We start from the raw sequence: 25,242 nt of genomic DNA on the forward strand, positions 1-25,242 counted from the left end.
ACCTCGAGGGTTTTCAAGGCTTATGCAGTCTGTGCATCCCAGCACGCTCACTTCCTTAAACCTCTGACCTGTCCTCCACTTCCTTCCATGGCAGTTCTAGCCTTTCTACTTGACTTAAGAAGGGCTGTTACTCTCTCCAAACTTCTAAGAGCCGTTCTAGCAGCATGTCAATACCTTCTTCTGGGGTTCTTGCCAGGGTGTTAAAACCTGTATGCTAAAAGAGTCCTTCCATATCGGTGTATCTGTGCAGAAACTTTATTTCTCTAATATGACCTTTTCTCCTTTATTCCCTTTGGATTCAGTGCCTCATTCAGCATTCCCACTCACCTGCTTCCTTCTCCCTTGCGTGTCCACTCTCTTAATCATTAAGCCCTCAGGACAGCAAGCACCTGGTGGCATCAAATAATCTTAGGAACAAAGCCTCAGGTCTATTGACCAGAGACAGCATTTCAATCAAAGTAAAAATAATGTCTAGGTTCCAGTTGTGTTCCAACTCCAGGCTCAGAAAAGCAATGAAACCAGATGAAGCGATGCCATGGCTGTTATCAGGACCAGATGCAATGACCAACTGCCTCATACCCCAGTGCTGACTAACCAGTAGACATGCCGACCCTGACCGCAACACTGACTCCATTGGTCACCATAATTAATGATTTTCCCCTGTATGAACCATCCCCTAGGAGCCATCAGGAAGCTAGGTCTTGCGCATTAGCTCACCTGTGACTCCGGATGTGGGCCACTTCCTCAACTAATAAACCCTTACTTTCTTTGCTGCAAGCTCTTGTGTGTGTCTTATTGGGCTGTGATGCATGCTGGCAAACACCTTTAGTCCAGTAATACTGGTAAACACTGCCTTGTCCAACTTCATGTTTTATATCTTCTTCCCGTGATGTAGCACTCTTAGATTTAAGTCGCATAGACACTACCCTTGCTTCTGAGGTACATGACAGGTCCTGCAGAACCTTCAGAGTGTGCTACCTTCCCTCTTTAGCAGGTTCAACACTTTCCTACTTCTTTTTTTTTTTAAACTTTAGTTATTGATCTAGTGGGTGGGAGGGAAGGTGTGGACAGACCTTAAGGGATTATGCATGTGGACTTGAAGGGCAGAAGTCTCTTAATCACCTTCAAGCTAAAGGAAATCACTAGTTCTTAAAGAGTGGTCCTCTATAGAGTCCAAGGGTTTGAGGAAATCTGGGAATTTAAAATCTGAATGTATCATTCCAGATGTTCTTATCTCTCAGGGTCCCATTTTTTTTTTTCCAATCTGGGCCCTGACCTTGTATAATCAACTTGGCTAGGTTGACAATGAAACATTTTTGAATTCTGATATTCTTATGATTACATCCTGGACCTGGTCCTCAGCTTTCTCTGCCCTTCCACTGAAGAAGAGTTTCTTAAAATGCTGCCAAGGAGGCCCACTAGTTTTCCCATTAACCTTTAATTAATCATCTGTAGCCTTTCATTGTCTCTTTTATTTTATATTTTTTAAGATTTTATTTATTTGTTTTTAGAGAGGGGGTCAAGAAGGGAAAAAGAGAGGGAGAGAAACACCAATGTGTGGCTGCCTCTTACGTGCCCCTCATTGGGGACCTGGCCCACAACCCAGGTATGTGCCCTTATGTGGATTGAACCAGTGACCCTTTGGTTCAAAGGTTGGCACTCAATCCACTGAGCCACACCAATGAGAGCTCATTGTCTCTTTTAAAAGCATTAATTGCCTCCAGCAATAACTATCTAATACCATTGTCTTTATAATTCCTACATCCCCAGAGTTCTCAAATACCTGATATGTCACACCCTGGAACACTTCCTTCCACTGGTACACCATCCCAGTTCATCCTCAGTGGATGTTTTAGCAATTGCAATGCTATTTTGTGCCTGTGCTGCATCTATGGCCAGAGTGGGGTTCTCATTGATAGCCAGGCAGCAGGTGATTTAGCTCCAAAATCCCATTTTGTCACAGGTTGGATTCGCAGCAAATTCTTGATGAAAACTAGAGTGTGGAAAGTTTCTATGGGGGCATAGCTGTGAGGGGAATGGAAGGAAGCAAGACTAAGGAAGAAATTGAGCTGCAAAGCAGTGCCAACAGACTCAGCAGACCCCTAAGGGAGCTCTAAATCCATGACAGCCCTTCTAAATTGCTCCCAAATTCAGGGGAGGAGCCTCACATTCATATGCCTACAGCAACCAGTCATTGAGACAGGCTGCCCTAAGAAGAAGGTGTGGCCTTGGACGGGTGGCTCTCTGTAGCAAAGATTAATGTGAGTCCTCAGTTCTGAATAGGTCTGGACAGTGCAGATCAGGGTCCATGACAATCAAAGCAACAGGACCCCTGAACTAGAGGAAACAGAAATGGGAATCACCCTCAAGAAGAGGAAGTGCTTGGGCAAGAATAACCCTCTTGCTATATAGTATGATTGTTTTCTTCATCTATTAGTTAATAGGATTTGACTCTAGTTACAAAGTTTGATCTCATTATAGCAAAATGTAGATATTTTGTTAGTAAAATGTTTGCACAAAAATAAGTATTATCCTGCATTTAGAACAAAAAATTCCAGACAGCTTAACCCTTTGATTATGCTTATGCTTTAATAGGATAACATTGGAAAATACACAGATATCCGGGAGAAAGGTAAAGCATGCGAGGTACTGAGAGCACGACTGCGCTGTGAATTGGGCCTAAGTTTGTCATGGTAACAGCAATCGTGCTTCTGAACAAACCACGTCCAGGCACTCTGCAGACGCAGCCAGAGGTAATGTGAGAGCTGCGCACTTTCCACTGTAAGAATGTCAAATACCCACTCTGTAAATTCATTGTGTGTTTCATCTGGGTTTTTTTTTTAATTAAAAATAGGGTATATCTATAATTCAAAATCAGAGTCAGGTTCCTGAAGACTTAGATATGAAATACTGCCTGTCAATTTGCTTCTCAAACCGATTTTTTAAAAAACAAAACAGTACAATTTAGTCTTTAAAGCAATTTTATAGACATTTGGAATCTAGTTACTTTCACAGTGATGTTGGCTGAATATAATATAAGGAAACGCAAGTATAAGGAAAATAGTATAGATAACAGAGGCTTTAATAATCCATGAGAAAAAAAGGTGATAAAACTTAAACTTCTTTTTCAGACAGACAATAAAAGTAAATAAATCAGATGTTTTAAAATTTCTATAAAACTTTCTGTCCCAAAATTAATCATTTTGCTATGGTACACAAAATACGCCAAATGCATTGCCTGGTGTCAAGGCGGGAACATTCTTTCTTACATAATAAAATTCTCTTCTAGTCCATTCTGACCCAAGTCCGGGTTGTTTGAGGACACAGGCTTATAGTCATAATAAAAAGCATCATTTTTATCTACTGGTTGGTATTCATGTTCCACTCCCGTCAGGAAGTCGCCTCCAGATCCTGAGCCAGAGCCAGAGCCAGAATAGTCCTCAGAAAGAGGGAAGACATCGTTCAAGTTCTGAGTGCTTGCCATTCTGAAGTGAGACAGGAAAATGAAAAAACCACAGTGAAATTGGAGATATAAAAAAGATAATTGAATACATGTTTTAAGATAAGAAAATAAATGCAGTCATCCAGTTAATCAAATTAAAAGTTTAAAATTTCCCAGTTACTCAATGCTTTGAAACAAAAAATAAGTCAGACCTTCTCATGTTTACCTATGCATATTTTATGCAACCCATTGCATTGATCAATTCCACATCTATGCATTGCAAATTCATATGAACAATGCTGATTTTCTTATCACTAGCATAGCAATCCTATATTTGGAATTTACTTAAGGGATCCTTTATTCAAAAAAAAAAAGAAGACTCTTTTTTCCATTTTCTCCCACTAAAGAAAGAATGAACAAGTCAACCTAGACTGATGTCATCCCTTCCTATTTTAGAATTTTGACAAAACTTCTAATAATTCACAGTGCTTCAACAAAGCCCTCTGTAAGAAATTCATTGGGACAAGTTAAGCATTATATTTGCCAGTATATTCACATTCAATTTCCTCTAAAAAAATAAGTGCATTCATTCAGCTGGGTTTTGCATGCTGGTTAGAAATTCACTGAGATCAGAAGTTTGGAGCAATGGTGCCACCACTCAGTGGCAAATGAAGGCAACAACGTTCAGAGACAAACATTGAATGTCAGAGCCCATGGGTCTTTTTCTCCATGAAAATGATAAACCACAGGCCATGCAACAGATTAGAGTTTGATTCATGCATGCATTCAATAAATATTTACTGAATATCTGATCTCTGTTCTGAGTACCTGGAATAGAATGGAGACCAACAGATGAGATCCCTATGCAAGAAGTTTATGACTTAGTGGGGAAGACAGACAATTAAAAGTGAATAAATCAGAAAAACATTAGGTTGTGCTAGATGCTTTGCAGAAAAATGAAGTATAGTAATGCAATAGAGGGTGGCCAGGGGGCTATTTTAGACTGTGGGGTCAGGGAAAAGGGGTCAGAGCAGGAAACACAGCTTTGGTGGTTTTTCACACAACACACACACAGTATTAAGGGCCAGGGAACAGGATGAGGTCACCAAAGAAAGCATGCAGATAGAGAAGAGGCGCAGGACAGAGCCAGGGCCACACCAACATATTACATATTGAGCAGAGGAGAAAAGAACAGCCAGGGACACAGAAGGAAACCCAAGATAAGGTGGGGCCACGCAAGTTCAGAGAAGAAAGCATTTCAAAGGACAGGTGATCCACTTGTTTTTGAAGGCATTTAAGAACTCAGGTAAGCTAAACAGAGAAGGAACCAGTGGCGCTGTCAGGAGTCACTGTGATCTTAACAAGCCCACTGGGTGGAAGGTAGGAAGTCCAAACAGGAGGGGTCAAGGAGAGGAGGGGGAGACAGCAAGCACAGGCTACCCTCAGGCAGAGCTGCTGGGAAGAGGAGTGGAGAACAGGGCAAGAGTGCGAGAGGATGCAGAGTCAAGGAAGGGATTTTATCTGAAAGTAGGAGATACGAGCTAGTGTCTGCACACTGATGGGAGGCACATGCCAGGTTCAGAAGGGTAACTATAGAACTGGGGTCCTGGAGCAGATGTGTGGGGACAGTGCAGCCCGCACAGGAGAAGAGGCCTCAGAAGCTGCCACAGTCCAAGTCCAACCGGGGACTTAGAGCAAAAATACGGGGCAGAACTGCAGAGTTTCATTCTGAGGGTGGCGATGATGGAGTCTCCTCTCCTGTGAGCACAGCGATGAAGACGGCCAACAGGCTCTCGAAGGCCCTGCTGGACTCGCCGGGTTTGGGTGAGATGATTTACCTGGCTTTGGGGAGAAATGCCTGGCTTTGGCATTTTCTAGGTTTAAATCTAAGGATTAAAACTTTTATGATAATCCTTTTAATAATTCATTTCTGCTGTGTGATATGTAATTTTGATATTCATTGAAATAATGGATTCTAATGCAATTTACTTTTTTGTTGCTTATGAGTTCCTCCTGAACTTCTTTTGCAAATGTAAAGCAGGTTTTATTTAATCAAGAAGAGAGGTTTGATTTTCTTTTTGTAAGTCATAGCCATTTATTCTTCCTTTCTCTAATATCCTTTAAAAAAATCACTTCAACCTAATTCCAGAACATTTTTATCACCCCCTCAAGAACCCATTACCTATTAGCAATTTTTGAATTGCTCTTTATCCCTCACCTCTCCCCAGCTTGGGGCAACCACTAATCCATTTTCTGCCTCTATGGATTTTTCTATTCTGGGCATTTTTTATAAATGGAATCATAGAATGTGTGGCTTTTTGTGTCTGGTTTCTTTTACTCTGCATAATGTTTTCAGGATGCACCCAGACGGTACAGTAGCAGGTGCCAATACTTCATCCCTTCTTGTTACTAAATAACATCACACCTCAGGACACACCGCATTCTGTGTGTGCATTAGACTGATGGACTTTTATTGGATTTTAGTATTTACTGTGCTCAATTTACACAAATAAAATAGTGTTCAATCATTTTTAATATCTATTGATGAAAAATATTTTCACCAATTTTCACAAATCCTCCCCTCAATTTCGTCTCTGCCACGATAAAGAGACTTTGCAGAAGAAAACCCGAACTGTGTGTTCCTACGCGCCTCATCCACCAGCAGGTACAGCGCAGTTTCACCCAGCCCTGTGCAGTGAAAACCAAACGTCAAAGCAAGAGCCTGAAGACACACCCTGGACACCCCTCCCACCTCCATGCGGAGACCCCAGCAGAGACTGGTGAAAGCGAAAGAGGGCAAGTCCACTTACGAAAAAGGGTCAGTCCTCGGAGGGGGGATTCTGTTGGATTCACCCGGAGGTGAGTCGAACACTGGGCCCTTTTCATCAATGCAGTTTGCAAACATACTGTCGGGAGTGCAGCGGACCCACTGGTACCTGGCTCTCCGCGCAGGTAAACCTGCCCAAACAAACAACGCACGTGGTGAATAATCATCTCTTACAGAGCTTCTAATCCCTCTGTCCCCAAGAAATGTTTAAGCAGACTCTAGATTTGGTAGAAGGCAAGGTGTGGCGAGGTTTCATGACCACCAATATAACAGGAGCACCCAGTGTACCGGTCTTTCATGTGCACCGTGTGTCCTTCTCACAACACCCTTACAAAGCAGCCCGGAGCTCAAGGTTGGAGCAGACTCTGGCGATCAGCTCCAGCTCTGCCACTAATGACCTGTGGAACTCTCACTTCCCTGAGCCCTCCCCATAAAGCCAAGAGGTGAACGGTGTCTCTTTTTCATAAACTGGTCACAAAAATTAAATGAGAAATGCAGGTAAAGACCTTAGCATAGTGCCAGGCACACAGTAAACACTTGATAATACTAACCATTATTACGTTTGCACCATTATCTCCACCTACACAGAGGAGAACTGAGGCTGCACAAGTGTTAAGCAGGGGGCCTGGGGTTTGAACCTGTGTCTGACCCCCAAACGTGTCTGTGCTCCTAGAGATGAGTCCAGTCACGTTTAGGAAGGTTAAGGCATATAGTGAACATACCCAGCATATTACAGAGGCCTCATTCTTTAGGGCAACATAGTGTTTTTAAGAATGAAAAGTAGTCAAAAACTTGGCCTTTTTGTTTTTTTCTTTTGCCCTCCTATCTAGTCAGAGATTTCAAAAGAACAAGGCTTCTCTTGGAGGGACAGACAGGCTGGGATGCCCTCATCTATCATAGCTTCATTTGAGTTTCACTTCTGTGCAAAAGGCTCCAAATCTGGTGTTCTGAGATTGTATAGGAGATCCCTAATTAATTCATTAAATTCTTCATTCCTCAATTTAACAAGGGTAGTGGTAAGAAATACTTCACCCTTCAAAAGGTTCATCTCCTCCTCACCCAAGCACACACTCTATTCATGTAAGTGCAACTAATCACCTAACAGGACGGGGCATGTTGAAAATTCTTTTTCTAATTATAGTTGACATAAAATTCTTAAAAAGCAGGAAAGATGGTTTTAAAGGCCAGCACACTGCTGTCCTGTACAGATCGAAATGTAAACAATAACAACTATTTAAGGAAAAAAAACCACACAATGCTGTGCACAATCACTGAAGCATTTTTTACAATAGCAAAAGCTTAGAAAATTAAATGTTAAATAAATTAAGGTACAGCTTACAATACTATACAGTCATAAAAAGAATGAAGCAGCTCTCTGGGTACTGCCATGCAACGATCTCCAAGGTATATTATTAAGAAAAAAAGTAACACACACTACGCATTGTCTATCACCACTTATGTATGTTTGTGTTTTTAAGAACACAGTCACATAAATGTTTACCGCACGGAACACCTCAGAAAAGATGCACTACAAACTGATTGCCTTTGTGGAGGGAATTGGAGGCTGGGAGAACACTGGCTTTTCACTGCACCTCCTTGTGAACCTTTTGATTTTTGAGCCATATGTATGCATTGTGTATTCAAAAAACTTTTTTTATTTTGTAACAGCTTCATTAAGGTGGAACTGACATTCAATTAGCTGAATGTACTTAAAGCATACAATATAATGTTTTGACATACGAAGTCTGTTCAGAATAATCCAGCCATGTGATATGAAAAATAGAGACATTTATTGAAGAAGATACCAGATACAAGAAACATTGTACACAGGACAATGACGCCTCAGTCCCCTTTGAAGTAGGCACCTTGGGACCTCACACAGTTCTCCCAATTGCCATCAGCTGCCCTGTTGTGTTTTCCTGAATCTCAATGACAGTCTGAAATCTTTTCCCTTTCAAAGGTGATTTTAGTTTTGGGAAAAGCCAGAAGTCACAGGGCACAAAATCTGAGTCACCCAGGTGCTGAGTCACCTGGATAATTTATTGTTTCACCAAAAAACTCTACACAAGATGTGATGCATGAGCGGGCACATTGTTGTGATGAAGCTGCCAGTCACCAGTTGCCCGTAGCTGTGACCTTCTGAATCATCTGAAGAGTTTCCACAGAGCAATGTTCAAGCTTAATGTAAAATTTGATGCAGATTTGTTGCTCTACTCACTCATTTTGAATGTGACAGCCACACAGTACCCATGCTCACTCAACATGGGGTCTACTGCCCTCACTGACTAGCACAGTGAAGTTGTCATTGTTCATGCATGTGCATTCCAGTCCACTCTCCTTGGCTGCCAGGTTACACCAGTGTCACGCAAACTGTTCTCGTTATATTAACAGTGGCTGGACTTTTCCTGGACAGACCTCCTCTGTGCACTCCCATGGAGCCACAACTACAATCAGGGGTATGGACATATCCAGCACACCCCAAAGTAAAACTTTAAAAAACATAGCAAACGAAAGGGAAAATTACCACTAATGTCATTATCCAACTCTCCAGAGCTCATGGATTTAGGAGTTTTGCTTTTTTTCCCCCTCAGTGTCTGTGTTTCTAGGGGAGTGTGCACAAGTTGTGTTCCATTCTCTTCTGACAGCAAGTATCAGGTTGAAAAGTGGAGCCTCTTCTGAGGTCAGGTTCACATCACATCTCAATGGAATGGCCACAAACTTGTTCTGAAGAGACTGCAGAACCAGTTAACTTTTCCACAATGTCCTCTTTCCTTATTATGTTCCCTTTCCTGCTGATTGTCTATTATCTCTATCCTCAATTTTTGTCTAGCTAGCATTTCTGACTAATTTCATAAATATAACAAGTTATTATATCATTAAGACATACATATATCTATAGAAAAATATATACATAGATAAAATATAAAAGATATATGAAACTGTTCTATTGTTCAAAACAAGGAAATAACTAAGTAATCAAAGGAAAATACTCAAATAAATTATGGTGCATTCATATGAGACAATGTTAACCAAATGGTAAAAAAGTAGTTGGCTATGGAAAAAGACTATCTAACATCATAGGAAAATCTGTATTTTAAAATGAATGGAAAAAGCAGAATAGCACTCTGTGTGTGTAATAGTTCATGTAGCTACATAAACAGATATGAAAGGAAATGGGAGAAAATACACAAAAATAACTAGCGATAGACTGGGGATTTTTTCACATTTATTTTCTAAATTGCTATAGTAAACAATATTTCTTTAAAAATGTAAACAAAAAGCAAGATTCTAATGTAGAAAAAGGTAAATATTCTTCACTGTCCGTCCTTCCTTCCTTCCTTCCTTCCTTCCTTCCTTTTTTCCTTCCTTCCTTCCTTCGGAATCACCATCCTATCACAGTCTTCCCCATGGGTCCCAAAACAATGTCAGGTCCAGGACAGCTTGTCACTGATGAGGGGTCAGCTCTGTCTCCGCCTGGAGGTGGGGGGTAAGGTAGCAAGATGGCATCACAATGTCTGCCCCTTACCAGTTGTGTGGCGTTGACTAACTTACTTAACCTCCCTATACTTCAATTGTCTCATCCATAAAATGGGGACAATGGTAGACCCAATGATGAGATGCAAATATCAGGTCTTTAGGATAGCACCGTGGGCATAACTCTTTAAGAGCTAGTTTCTCTGGTTAGGAGAACAAAGACCTATCTCTGATAGAGAATAGCTTGTAGAGAGACCAGAATTTAAATTATTATTCTACCATTTAAGGCCTCTCTCTCTGATTCTCAATTTTTCATCTTTCAAGTGTGAAAAATAGTATCCCAAAGGGTTCCTATTTAAGCGAGATAAACATTGGTGAAACATCTAGCACAAGCCTTTGCATATGGTAGGTATTTAATACATTTTAGCTCTTTCTTTCTCCTTTGATTCTTTCCCGAAGCAGCTTAAACTTGGAATCTAATTACTACTTACAAGCTTGATCTTGTAGATAACAGAGCAAGATTGCATCCAGCAGAGGGCGCTATATTCACACCCTATATTGTGTAGACCAGCTATTTATTCTCCATGGGTGTGTGGCAAGAATTTTAAAACATGCAGTACCTGACTATTTAATCAGGGGCACTGACCTCTTTTCCCTTAGATTGTTTAATAAAAAAATGACAACAGGCAACACAACAGCCATCTGGTGCAAATGAATTAAAATTATACCTATTTTTTGTAGATTGACAAAAAATGTTTTTTGGTGTGCTGCAGAATTTTGACAATTAAGTTTATGTGTGCCATGAGCTAAAAAAGGCTGAAAATCACTGGTCTAGACCAATGCTGTCCCAGAGAAACAGAGGATGAAACCACATGTGGAATTTTCAATGTTATAGCAGCCATATTTCAAAAAGTGAAAAGAAAAAAGTGAAACTCATTTTAATGCATTTTATTTAAACCAACATATTCAAATATTGTTGTTTAATATAATTGATATAAAAGTTATTAGTGGGCTTTTGACATTCTTTTTTTCATACTAAGACCAGATCTGGTATAATATTTTGCACTTAAAGCACATCTCAGTTTGGACCGGCTGCATCATACGCATTTGAAGAGCTCAGTAGTCACGAGTGGCTGGTGACTACTGTTTAGGACAGAGCAGGTCCAGGCAGTCCTCTCCGTGTGTGGTGATGCACTGGGTACCGAGCCAAAAAACTATTCACAGAGATAGAAAGTGCAACAGAAAGGAAATCTCATAGTTTGTGAGGAGGAACTAGGTGATTGACCACATATTTTCTCTGGTATAACAAATAAAACTTTGATAAATTAATTTTTAAAAATCTAAAATACAAATTTTTCCCCAGAGTTCAGAATATCAGCTTTTAAAATTTATAAAGGGGGTTTATTTTTTTGGGGGGGGGCATGATGAAACGTCCTGAAGCCAACTATGGGGATGGTCGTGTGCATCTGTGAATCCACTGAAAACCACTGAATGGGAGGCTTTCCCTTTAAGTGGGTGAATTGTTTGGAATGTGAGCTCTATCTCAATAAACCTGTTTAAAGATTTACAAAGAAATTAAAGGTAGAAGTGACCCCCCCACTCCAAAAGTTTATTTGATTTGGGACTGATGCTTGGAAATCTACTTTAAAATAAAGAACACGGGCACAGACACACTGCCCTGGACCTAACTCTCCAAGGGTGTCGGCAGGATGTGAAAACTCAACAGTTCCAGCCTCCGATGCTGCGAGAGTTTCTTGATGCTATCTTGCTTAAGAGAAATATTTTATGATTACCATATTGTAAAAAATAAAAGGGAGTATGCTTGTGAACAGAAAGATCGATTATCTTCCTAAAAGATCTCACTTACTGGATCTGCTGGTTAATTTTGTTGTGGACCCTGGGGCGAAGAATGGCTTTTATTTAGAATCCTTTCCCCTCATTGCCCACTGCCCTTCTTCTCTCTCTGTCACTAGTCCTCCTTTACCAAAATACTTTCTATAAATAAACATTACCAGAGCAAATAACTCAACCCCACTAAGCTTTCTGTACCCTTTTATATTACAGTACCAATTTTCCCCCAACATCATCAAGATTTACTAATTTCCTGTTTTAATGGGGACTTGCCGCAGGTGTGTTAGAGCAGCCTAAGCAGAAACTGCCGTGGGAGGAGGGGGGGAAAGACCCTTCTGATTCACCATTTGGCAGCATTCGAACAGACCTCACTGTCTAAGCTGAAGCTGCTTCCCACTGACCAGTCAGCTCTACAACACGGAGGGGGTCCCCACCCTGAGTGGTTTTACAAGCTATATAAAGTGTCATGTTTACTTTCAATTTCTAGTCAAAGCAAGGTTTTTTGCAAATAAAGAAAACCTCTAATTCACCATGAAGATGGCCAAATTGCAGTAGAAAGTTAACTGACCTTGAAATTAGATGAGTTCTGCCATTAATTAGTTGTAATGGGCCTTGGGCAAGTCTCAGAAATTATTTGCAAAAGTTTTATGTAAAGAGCAAATGAGATGATGAGCGTATGATCCAGTTTTCTGCCCTCTGTATCGGTGTTGAGTCCTCCTCACAGAGAATGTAGTGATCATTTACCAGGGAATGGATGTGAAAACCCACTGCCACCAAACGGTGGCACACGGGGTGGGACTGCCATCGTTACTGTGATCTAGGAGACAGTGTGGAGTGGACACGTGCTCCAGCCCTGACTCCCTGCACCACACCTACGCATGGATTTTATAGTTTCTCCCTTTATGGGTATCTTCAAAAAAGAGGCAACGAAAGAGTTTAGGACTCACAGGCTTCATCAGGAATCAGTCCCCTAGAGCTCTCTACTTTAAATGGATCCCCCCCCTCCCCCCGTGCTCTCCAGGGTCTCCCACACATCGCCAATCTTCCATGGTTTTGATTCGGCAGACAGTGTTACACCATGTCTCTACCTGGGTTTGACTCATAGTAACAGCTATGGACTGGGTTGTGTCCCCCAATTCGTGTGTTGAAGTCCTAACTCCCAGTACCTCAGAATGGAACTGTACTTGGAGACAGGGCCTTAAGAGCAGTGATTAAAGTAAAATGAGGTCATGTGGATGAGCCCTAATCCAAGGTGGTTGGTGTCCTTATAAGAAGAGGTGATTGGGACGTGACATATACAGAGGAAGGACCAAGTAAAGATACAGATATAAGACAGCCAGCTATCGGCCAAGGAGAGAGGTTTCAGAATGAAATTAACCTTGATCTTGGACTTCTAGCCTCCAGAAATATGAGGAAATAAATTTCTTTTGCTGAAGTCATTAGCCTGTGATACTTTGTTATGGCAGCCCTAGCAAACTAACACAGTAACCTAAGATGTTTTGAATTTGTTCAGTAAAAGAAAGCCAAAAGCCTAGTCAGTTTGATCAGTTCAGTTAAACCAATGGGTTAAGTAAAAATCTTTCAAGAGGGGGAAAGAATGCTGTTGAATCAAAGCTGGCACCACGTGACTACACAGTGACATGGTGCTATGGCCCTTTGCCTGGCAGCCCTGAGTGCCTGTCACTCACTCACTCACACCGTGTGGGTGGGCGTCTAGTTCCCCTCTTACTTGGAAGTGGACACAAACTCTTAATTCCAACACCAAGTGCCCTTCTCTGGAAACACCCCAGTTTTTCACTCCGCTTGTGTTCTCTTTTTTGGTTTCTTTTCTAACCCATAGCTAAACCTACCGGGTGAGAACATAAATGCTAGTCTGTTATACAATTTCATAAGGGTTTCTTTCTCTTTTCACTTTGTTTTGATGAACACCCACTACATAGGAATAGTTCTGTTTTAATTCTAGTTTTACCTGTTGAATCTCAGTGGGGAACATGACATTTCTGGGAACCCTGGACGATGGAAAGACTCACATGGTTCTGGCCAGGGCGGGCCCAGCACCACTGGCCACTCCAGGCTGCGTGGCAAACACATGCCTCTCTGCTCCAGACCTTGTAAGAACATGGAACCACTTCACCAAGCTGAAGACATTCCCTAAAAGATCCGAGTGAAGCCTATTCCCTACAGTTAACAATGTTTCATACTTTAAAAAATAAAAAGATTAGCGGAAAAGTTTCCACAACATTACTTGCTGTGTGTTCTTCAATGATTGCAGGACAAGAAAAAATGACTTTATAAAGTGCCAATACATAATTCATGTATCTGAGATCATCTATACGATTTCACTTCCGCAAGAAGTAAAAGCCAAAGAAGGAGTTACTTCAAAGGAACAAATCTGGGACATATGTGTCACCGTGACTCAGTATTTCCTTTACGATTTAGGGAAACTTCATGTTTTTCTAATGTAAATTCTCCCATCTATTTGTCAGGCCGTGACCTCCTGGCTTATTTACACAGGGTCTCTTATTTACTGAAAGAGCAGACATTGTATATTCCTTAGAAACTGATCATTTTTGTTTTCTTAGTTATTCAAAGTTTTGTTTCTGACTAGACAGCCTTAAATGACAAAGAAACCTAACAAGAAATTTCCAAATGTGATGTTTCTCTGAGTAACAACAGCACAAATACTAAAATTCTTTGGTCTCTCTTTAAAATCTGAGAGGATTTTCATAAACTATGCCAAACTATAATTGAATTTTCACTAAGAACCAAGTTAAAAAAGAAGAAAAATACACATAAATTTACCCTGATTATAACATTGAAGAAAATAAATAGACTTCAGTTTTTCACTTCTTTTTACATGTACTATAAGTGAATATTGATTTTAAGTTAATTGATACATTAAATTTCTAGGTGAAATTTTTTTAACTTTATATTTCCAATGACTGGTCTCAGAAGGATTTTACATGGAATATGTTCCCTATGCATGATTTAACCAGAAAAGAAAACCTAAAAGGGTAACATGGGTATTTCAAAGTAAATAAAATCCTTTCTGGTGTGAGAGGATCTTTCGATTTTTATTAAGCTTTCCTTTGCCTCTTAATACAAGGCACATTAATGAGCACAAGTATATGAATATATATAACTACTTTTGTGATATGCAGTGAATGCTTCTTTTCTCTGAAGTTTAGGTATCAATTAAAAGATACTCCCTAATTTCTTGTCTTGATTTTGCTGAGGATTGGTATGATTTCAGTAAGCAAACTCTTTTGATTTTTTTCCTCAGTTTTTTTTAAATTTATTTTTCTGGTAACAATGATAGTGAATGTTCTCAGTAACATAGGAAGGTCCAGAGAGAAACAGTAACTTAAAGTCCTTGTTGTACTTAAAAAAATAATCATGGTCCTGTCAATATTTGAAGTGCTAGGTAATGACATCTATAATTTCATCTTTTTATCTCAAAGAAGTACAAATATGACACTTTAAATATGTAAACATTTTAGATAATGTTATTATTAATGCCTTAACATAATTTAAGTTGTAGCTATGTTGTGGGAAATATTTTAAAGACAATCTACATTTACAATGCTGTGCTATGCTTTCTAAAGTTTGTATACTTCACATATATATTTTTGGTTTGGCATAAGATACTATTGTAATTTTTTGGCATTTTGTTCATAAAGAATTTTTGAAGGAATGATGACTTCTCAAGAATTGTGAATAAACACATTTTTACATTTAAAAATGAAAAAGAAAATTCTCTGATTAAAACTAGCACTTCCCAGTGTTACAATAATCATGACACCACTGTAGAACTTGGGACAGATGCAGACAAACCCTCGGGGGTAGGCAGATGCTCTAAAACCTTGGAGGTGCCGTCTCCTCCAAGTGACAGGCCGTTATTCCTCTCCGAGCTTTTAAAAATTTGTAAACCATACACATGCATCCAGAAATCAAGTAGTGCAATTCAGTCATTGTAAGACTTTACAAGGCTGTGTCTGTCTAAGAGTTTAATATTTCCTGGGATCAGACTTAACCGAACTCACACGAAGAAGTTCAGTCACCACAATCCTCCTCTTTTGCCTACTTTCCCAAGTGGAGCACGTTCTGTACCTTCACGTGAGTGGAACCACTTGTGTGGCCCCCGGGCTTACGAAGAAGATTATAGGAGAACCCGAGTCCAGGGGCTTACCTTGAACGGAAGAGTCCAAAACCAGGATGAGGGCGAGAGCCAGGGCCAGCCGACTGCACGGGAGAAGCACACGCATCGTGACCAGTTCGCTTCAGCTCCACTGCCTGCACGCCAGCCCCACGATTAGGAAATGTAGCAGGGTGTTCTCTGCGCCTTTTAGAAGGGTTCTAAAACCTCAGACCCTGCCCAGAACACACGTCACAATTTCCTGAACAAATAGAAAGAGACCCACAACAAAAAAAAATACCAGAAAGATTAAAAAAAAGTAAAGCAGCAAAATAACTATTCATACCCATTATGAAACTGCATTACTCTCCCCAGGCCTGGCTTTTCAAAAGCTTTGTTGTTTGCCATTTGCCTGTCAGAAAATTTTTTCCCACTGACACAGTAGAATCAGCATTCAGTACCATTTGTTTTTTCTTTCTTCAGGTAACAGTCTAAACAGGAAATTGCTAGCATTGGCGTCCACTGCACTGTTGATGAGATAAGGGAGCTAGGTACTGCTTTTTCATCACTGAATACTTTCCACACAAGATATTCTCAATTTTCTTTTTCTTCAAGAGTAGCATAACTCCCTGAGCCAAGCTCAAGACGTGAATCTTCAAATCGGAGTTCTAATATACAAGAAAAGTGTTGTCAGATTCCAGATCATCAGTTTCTTCTTCTTGGACTCAGTTTCTCCCATTGAAACACAGACTCTCCCTGTAGCTCAAGAATAGAATATTTTATGTTACAAAGAACCAGGTAAAACAAAAATGATTTTGCATTCCTCTGCTCCTTCACACTGAGTACTTACGATTTGATGCCATTTATACTTTCCTCTTTTCTCCTGGTAAAAAATTTCAAGTTGAGGTTTGGGTCCTCTGGCCTTGAATAAGCCGAAAATCAGGACTAAGAGGAGGCTGTCCGCAGTGGGCTACTGGACCTCAGAAAACACACGATCCACCAGCGCCCCTGTGAATGAGGGGATGGTGCAACTTCCGCAGGACTGAGGATCACCAGGGAGAGATAAACACAACAGTCCATCACCAGTTCTTGCCCTTGGGGCACATGCTTTTTCCTCCTTCCATTCAAGATTCAATCAAGCTCCCTTCCCAAGCCTACAGCTCCCACTTGCCGCCTCATCCTCACTCCGGCCAGTCCTTGGACAGGAGGGAGGAGTTTCCCTTCCCTTGGCTTCGGCTTCCTGCTGATTCCTTTACCGTTTCCTGCTGAGGACAGGCCTCGGCATCTAATCTCTGAGGGGCTGTGGTGAGAGTCCACGGGGTCACTGAGAATGAACGTTTGGCCCTCCTCCAGCTAGAAGTGTGTCCAGGCGCCCCTGTGAGTGCCGTAACCAAGCCCAGCTCCCAGGTGCAGTGAACTTCCCACTACGGAATATTGGTTTAAACTGGAAAGAACAGCCCTCGAGTTTGGTCCCTTTTAATCTTATCCCCTGGTTTAAAACCCTGGCACCAAAACAATAATCCCTGTCAATAACTTCAATTAATTCCCTGCAAAATGTCAGAGCTGATTAAAACTTGTGTTTGAAATGGTGATTTTGGAGGCTTTTTCCATTTGGGTACTTCATTTTTTTCCTTCTTTGGGGTGTGATTTAAAAAAATATTTTTGCAGATTTTAAAAGCATTTGCTCCTCTGCTGGTACACTGACAACTAAGTTTCTTCTTCTCGAACAGCCTCCCTCCAGTTTCCTTACACTGGTTCTTTTCAAACTGTGGAGGAATGGGTCAGATGCCAGCGGCGGCCAGAAACTTGGTCCAGAGCTTGTCTCCCTCACTGCCCAGATGAGACATGCTGGACCACATGCACTTCAGTCCTATTGTCTTGGCTCTGAGGATGCTGTGGGAAACCGTGGAGGGTGCCCACGAAAGCTCGTGACACATACTGTGAGGAGCACATTGGTGGTGCTCTTCTGGGCTGGGTACCATCTTCTCGCCCAAAGTTTCTTCCGTTAACCAAAGAGGACTCCTATCTTTCTCTAAACCTTAGCCCCTACAATAAGCATGTTTTCCATAATTTCAAGACATATTCTATTCCAGACTTAATCCTTTATTTACCAGGCACCTTAAGTGTACCTTACTTTACACTCCATTGATTTGCCTGTAGAATGGCTATCTTTATTTCTCCATAGTTACCCTGTAACGGGATACCTATCAGTTCCTTGTATAAGAGAGTAATTTACCCCCTGCACCCCCAAACTATATAAACATCACTTTTTACTAGCTATAGGCTTTAGGATGGTCTTTTTAAAAAATATTTTATTTATTTATTTATTTATTTTTGAGAGAGAGAGAGAGAGGAAGGGAGGGAGAAAGAGATGGAGCAAACATCAATGATGTGCAAGAGATACATTGATCAGTGTTTCTCGCACACCCCAGCTGGGGACCTGGCCCACAACTCAGGCATGTGTCCTGACTGGGAATTGAACTGGTAATCTTTCAATTCACAGGCCAACACTCAATCCACTGAGCTACACGAGCTGAGACAGGATGGTCTTTTTAAAACAAGGATCCATTTGGAACACTTGAACCTTCCCAGCATCACGACTCAGCAGAACACTTGTCAAGATGCAGTGAGGCCGTGAGATAATGACATGCACATAAAACCATCCTGAGGAATGCCTCCAAAGCTCATTTGTTTTTTAGAGCTCCATGTCAAAGATTCTGCCACTCAGCAGTCTCTGGGATGTGAAGCATGGGAAGGTCTTGACTGTGAACTGGGCACTGCACCAAGAAAGCAAACGGCAAACAGATCCTGTACCAAATCCATGTGTTTTTGGACCATAAGATGTACCAAGGTTTTAGAGGAGGAAAATAGGAAAAAAAATTTGAAGCAAAAAATGTGGTAAAATATTTAATAACATAAATAACATAATATTTCACCAATGTAAATATAAACAGAACTCAACAGCAGCATTAACAACCATTATCCCTCCCAAATGGGGGGAGGGGTGCGTCTTATAGTCCAAAATATGTCATGTGTTTCTTGAGGCTTAAAGGATGATACTTGCATTTTTTTTATATTTCTAGAATTGGAAGAGACCTTAGAAATCATCTACTTCACCCACTCCAATGGGAAAATTCAAGCCCAGAGAGGTACATGATTTGCCACTGATCACACAGCTGGTGAGAGGCAAAACAAGGTCAAGAACTCAAGTTACTGAATTCAAAGTCCAATGACACATGAGGAATGATGAGAAAAGAAGACCAAGATTTATAAGTCACCAGAGTTATTCCTTTTAGTTATTTTACTTTTTAGGGATTCATACCAAAGTATTTCTATTTGGAATGATAAAATGGCTGGGAATCGCTCTTGAATAATTCATTTTGAGGAAGGAGGATAAGAGAGGTATAGAAGTGAACATTTAATTGCTGAAGCTGAGCAATGGGTAGATGGAGGTTCATGATATTAGTTTCCCTACTTTAATATATGTTTGAGAATCTCCATGGTAAAACACTTTTAAAATCAGTCTTTTAAAAGGGTACCTTTATCTTATTTGAAGTCCATATCAATAAGAAAACATCTAACTATAAAAGGGACCTTGCAGGGGAAAAAATTATTTTCCCAAAAAAGTGACTCCTATATTCATGGGTCTCACCGCCTTCGAGTCTCCCATTCTTTCATTTCTATCCTCATTCTCACCTCCTCCCCCTTGGTGGATGGGGAGACTGCAACCAAGACAGAAAAGCATCTTGACATTTCTGGCTCAAGGGAGCAGCTACCACTGTGTTCTTCGTCGGGTCACTGAGTATCAGTGGATGGGTGCCCACAGGGTGGGAGCCATGGAAGAGGACACAGCCTCCTGAGCACCCCCAGCTGAGCCCCCTCTCATAACTGTAGCCACACATCCAGTTTCCCGGGAGCAGGATCCCTGTCTTGTTGAAGGTCTCCACGGCCCTAGCCCAGAAGCCTCTCCAGGTGAGGTCAAGAACATAAAAGTCTGAGAACCTCACTGTTTTAATCTTGGACTGGGACAGGGTGGAAAAGAGCTCCTCCACCATAGTTTGGGCCTACAGTCTCACAAGACAAAAAACTAGGGGCAGAGGATATATAGGAAATCTCTGTATCTTCTGCTCAATTTTGTTATAAGCCTAAAACTGCCATAAAAATAAATTATTTTTTTAAAGATGTAAAGCCTTCTCAAATGCTACCTTCAGTCTAGTAGAACATGACATTCCAAGTCCAAAATTATAGGTCTCGGAGAAACCAAAAGTTGTCATGGAAGAGCCACATGCTCGGTGTCGTTGGTGTAAATAACTGGGAACAGGGGGCTGTGTCACTTCTCTTGGGAATATTTTCACAGGGATCAGAAATATTGGAAACAGATCTCTTCAGGAAAATTTTAGACATGAGAGAACATGAGCAGACATGTAGGTGGAGGAGAATCAGACCCTTTAAAAATAAATCATGAAAGGAAGTCTGTATTTGACTTCTTAAGTCTTATCTTGTTTCCAAGGCATACTATCTATCAATCCTACTCTAAGTTATTTTTTACATCTTTAGTAAATTACATTTAAATTTTTTTCAATTACAGTTTATACTCAATATTATTTTGTATTAACTTCAGATGTACAGCATAGTGGTTAGACAATCATATGCTTTACAATGTGTTCTCCCTGATATTTCTGGTAACTGACAGGTACCATATATAGTTACAATGGTATTGACTATATTTCCTATGTTATACATACATTCAAATTTAAAAAATTAATAATGCTTACTGTGGAAAAGTGGACAGTTGGGGAGTGGCAAGGGAAGACATAAAAGACAAACCTTTCATCACCTTGTATCCAGAGAAGACTACTGCCCTACCCTGCCTTTGGTGATTCAAAGTGGCACAGACTACTTGCTGGCACACTGGGTTCCTCCTTATCTCCTCTTATTGCTTTTATTTTATACCTTACTCCGTGGCACGACCCGGTCCCACAAACGCCCCCAGAACTAACGAGCCAATCTGTAACCCATCCACCAATTCATCACCTCTGCAGATAAGCAAACTACCCAAGTTCCCAAACTCAGTGATAATATTCCCTAAGCTTCACAACGCAACCTCACTATTTCCAAAAACACATACTGAAATTTTACTCATACTTCTGCAATTATACTTAAGGTTATTGGCCACTAAGGAAGAGAAAAGTTCTTGCCCCTTAATTTGTAGCCACAGAGCATCAGCCAGGTCTGCAGTGGCTCACTGGTTTCAAGCCTCCAAGGCTGACCACACTGACTAGTTAAGTTACTACACTTCAGTTGGTTCTTATTCTTTGTCTAGGCTCTTTTTTTATGGTCTTGGTCACAAACATGAAAAATGAACAGAATCCCTTAGTGAAACACCATTTAGAAGCTTGACCATTTGGTCACAGTTACTACATTGAGACAGTAAAAATTTTTCTCATGGGAAACCTTGCCTTTTAACACAACCCTCCCTGCCCCAGAGAATAAAAGGAAGTGCCCATCCTCCATCCAAAAAGATAGTATCTACTGCTAGAACCGGTTGCTCTTCTGGCTTAGATAGTCTGGTCTACATTTGATGACCTTTATTTGATGATATCCCCAGATGGACTAAACTTCTAGATTAGTTTAGTATGTTTCTGTACATTCCCCCAAAGGAATGAATGAATGCTGTCTCAAACTCTTCTATTTTGTTGCATGTGCTAGTCTTCTTATTTTTATTTTTTTGAGAGTATGTTCATTAAAGCTGGGAACAGTGAAACAAAAGAAGGACTTAGGGCAGCGATCCCCAACCTTTTTGGCACCAGAGACTGGTTTTGTGGAAGACAGTTTTTCCATGGACAGGGGTAGGGGATGGTTTAGGGATGATTCTAGTACATTACATGCAAACTCACCTCCTTATGTGCAGCCCAGTTCCTTAAAGGCCCGGACTGGTACTGGTCCATGACCCAGAGGTTGGGGACCTCTGACTGAGGGTAGAATAAGCAACAGGAGAGAGCCTGGGTGGTGCTCTGCTTTGACTCCCTAGAAACATTCTGGGATAAAAGTGAACCAAGGCGGGGCTACTTTGAGCTCCCTGAGAAGACAGAGGGAAGGGGCATTGGAAACAGGCTCCAGGGGTAAGCCCCAGACAGATGCTGTTGCCCATTGCTCCTTGGTTGGGAGACCCTTAGTGTTTGGGTGAGAAAACTAAGATGCATGTCTGACAGGGAAGAAAGTGCGGGCACATTCCAAAGAGAGAGCCTGCCACGTGTGCTAGTCTTATCTTCACACCAAGATTATTCTAGAGGTATATTTTTGATTGGTATAAAATATGATAACCTCAAAAATTTTTATTGATTTGAGAGAGAGACAGACATCAATTTGTTGTTGCACTTATTTGTGCATTCATTGGTGATTCTAGTATGTGCCCTGACTGGGGATCGAATCCCCAACCCTGGTGTCTTGGCATGATGCTCTAACCAACTGAGCTACCCAGCCAGGGTCATCACTGTTGATTGCCCAAAAGTTAGTAGTGGTGTTTTCTAAATAGTAGGATAACAAATGTTTCTTCTTCATCTTTTCCAGACTATGCCAAACTTACAGAAAAAAATTACATATATTAGTAATCAAGAAAAAACAACTCAATAAACATACTTTGTTGGCAAAAAGTTTAACTTAAAAAATGCTACTAAGGGAGAACATTCTTTGACTAACCTCCCCTTGGGCACAGCCAGACTAAGAAAGTTGGGTCAGAGATCAGCACTAGGAACTGCCTGATAAAAGCAGTTTTCCTCAAGGCAATGTAGCTGGGAATAGTGCAGACAGGGAAAACGTAGTAGTCAGGAAGACTGGAGGGAAAGAACATTTGTGTGATGAGTAGATAGTTCAATCTTATCACTGATGAAACAAGAATAGAGTTTCTTTTCACATTTTAGAGTATCCACCAGGTAATAACACTACTAGCATATGGGTGTAAAACAGGCCCCTTCCACTCTTCCAAAGGACTGGGAATTAGGGAAATGAGACTCTCTTCATATAAATCATAATATGAATTGGAGGAAAGATGTGTAAATTCACCCCAAAACAACAGAATGAGAAAAGGAAGAGATAAAGTGAGAAATTTCTGTCCTTGAAATGAAGTCAGCCTTCTCCAAGGCACATCCTACTTTATCTTTTTTTAAGATTTTATTTATTTATTTTTAGAGAGAGGGGAGGGAGGGAGAAAGAGGTGGAGAGAACCCTTGGTGTACAAGAGAAACGTCCATGGGCAGCCTCCTACACACTCCCAGCTGGGGACCTGGTCCCTCAACCCAGGCCTGTGCCCTGACCAGGAATTGAACTGGTGACTTTTAGGCTTGTGGGAGGATGCCCAACCCACTGAGCCACACCAGTCAGGGTGACACATCCTTCTTTAAAGACCAAACTGAAATCTCCTTGAATAGGATCAAAGGGCATTTCCCCAGAAGGAAAGAGGTGGCCTCTCCTTCTTCTGGGCTGCTGGGAATGGACTAGCAGACAAGTCTGAAAATTCCTATTTTAAGAAACTCCTTGTGTAGTTGTCAGGTTCATATTTATTCACCTAGAAAAGTACATACTCATGGTGCCCAGAATGTTGGTATCAGCCCCTCCCCTCATAGCTTCTGCTTTTAGTTAGTGAAGTGCCCATTACAGCTAAGTGACTTGTGTTCAAAGGGCTCATTAAAGGTCTGGACCCTGCAGCATCAGCTCTGCAATGTCACTTCTCAGAGATTTCCAAAAGAACCCCAAAAGGCATTCTGCTTCCCATCTTAATCTCTATCTCACTACCTTAGTCACAGTGGATACTCAATGACAGTATTACCCCAACATTTGCATCTTAATAGAGGATGACAATTTTGAATAAACTGATTTCGGAATTTAATCCTCAAGACAAGAAGAGATGGAGGTTGGGGTTAGTGAGGAGGGAGGAAAGGACCGTTAAGGGCACACAAGCATTTACTCAATAGGTCTCAGTTTAAAACCGCACTCTTGGACTTGGAGGGCTTGCATCAAGATCCTCCTTGTGCCCTGGCTGGCATAGCTCAGTGGACTGAATGCGGGCTGTGAACCAGTGTCGCAGGTTCGATTCCCAGTCAGGGTACATGCCTGGGTTGCAGGCCATGACCCCCAGCAACTGCACATTGATGTTTCTCTCTCTCTTTCTCCTTCCCTTCCCTCTCTAAAAATAAATAAATAAATAATCTTTTTAAAAAAGATCCTCCTTGTTTCGTATGGTCAGAGGACCCCCTCACCATCTCACAGCCCTTTCTGGTCATCACAGCAGTGATTGGGAGAGAGTCAGAGCCCAGCCTGACTAGCTCACCCAGGCTAAGATCCATCCTCCTGTCATTTATAACATCACCGTCCAGCATGGCAGCCACATGTGGCTACTGCATGTGAAATGCCATTAGTCTGAATTAAAATGTGCTGTATGTGTAATACATACATCGGATTTCAAAGCTGTAGTAAGGAAGCAAAGAACATTAAGATCTCATTAACAATTTTTATATTGAATATATATTGAAACGATAATATTTTGGATATATTGGGTCAATAACATTATTAAAATTAATTTCACCTGTTTCATTTTATTTTTTAAATGTGGCTACTAGAAAATTTGAAGTCGCATATGGCAATATATACTCATGGCCTGCATTACATTTCTGATGGACAGTGCTGGCTTAGAAAATGATGGCCCCTTTATGATTGAGGAAACCCTTGGTTAGAAAGAAAAAAGGTGCATGACTTGAAAGTGTGCTTGCACTGAAAATGTCCTCTAAATAGGCAGCTCTCGATGAAAAACACTCAGACATCAGTTAGGAAAAGCCCGTGTCACCAAAGGCAAGAGCTCCCACTGTTGGCTGTTCCTCTAGGGCATAGGCACCATTCGAAGGACTCCCTGAGGATCGATTCACTTCATCTTCATAGCTGCCCTATGAAGTCACACCTACCATACAGATGAGGAAACTGAGGCACAGAGCGGTGTACATGCATGTGGAATTTTATTTTTGGTAATCTGACTTCTGACCCTGACCCTTATCAGTTCTGTGACCCCTCATGTGAGCTTTCCTTTCTGGATGAACTTTTGGAGGGGGCGGGTATTTGTTAGTCCTGTTTCTCCAACCAGCCCATACTACCTCTCTCCCGCCATTAAAAAACCAAAGCACTTCTGTCTGCAGGGAAAGCCCTGCAGGGCTTTCCTGAAACCTGGACCCTGAATCGCAGGGTCCAGGACCCTGAATCTTGGAGTTTGGGCAAAACCATGTCTGACAATATGGTGCTTTCAAATCCCTCCTTTCAGCAGCTCAGTGGACTGTGAGGACACAATTTTGCATTTCTGGCCCCAACATCCCAAAAGTTAGGAAACTTTGCCAGGTTTTCATTTTTTTATTTGTCAAAGACCGTTGTTTCACCTTTTACATAACACTCCCAAACGTTCCTGGACTGACCGTTGGCTGCTTGCGGATGTGCTGAAGCTCAGCTAAGGAAACACCCTCAAGGAGCCAAGAG

At 41.2% G+C, this 25,242-nt stretch overlaps 1 protein-coding gene across 1 annotated transcript; it reads right to left on the reverse strand.

Annotated features, from left to right (window-relative positions):
• Positions 1-2,569: 2,569 nt before the first annotated feature.
• Positions 2,570-15,938, reverse strand: SRGN (serglycin). Its single transcript, XM_028513410.2, has 3 exons — positions 15,784-15,938; positions 6,253-6,400; positions 2,570-3,485 (listed from the first exon to the last, which is right to left on the reverse strand). The coding sequence occupies exons 1-3, from the start codon at positions 15,857-15,859 to the stop codon at positions 3,266-3,268; spliced, it is 444 nt and encodes a 147-aa protein (XP_028369211.1). The 5' UTR covers positions 15,860-15,938; the 3' UTR covers positions 2,570-3,265.
• Positions 15,939-25,242: the final 9,304 nt, after the last annotated feature.

This window comes from Phyllostomus discolor, chromosome 5, assembly GCF_004126475.2.
Source record: "Phyllostomus discolor isolate MPI-MPIP mPhyDis1 chromosome 5, mPhyDis1.pri.v3, whole genome shotgun sequence".
Taxonomy (NCBI): Eukaryota; Metazoa; Chordata; class Mammalia; order Chiroptera; family Phyllostomidae; genus Phyllostomus; species Phyllostomus discolor.

Bases quoted from the DNA above. Each gene is read 5' to 3' on its own strand.
- SRGN (XM_028513410.2), bottom strand. From the start codon at position 15,859: ATGCGTGTGCTTCTCCCGTGCAGTCGGCTGGCCCTGGCTCTCGCCCTC. The intron at 6,401-15,783 runs GTAAGCCCCTGG...TTGTTTGGGCAG, and splicing joins TTTGGACTCTTCCGTTCAAG to GTTTACCTGCGCGGAGAGCC. The intron at 3,486-6,252 runs GTAAGTGGACTT...GTCTCACTTCAG, and splicing joins CCGAGGACTGACCCTTTTTC to AATGGCAAGCACTCAGAACT.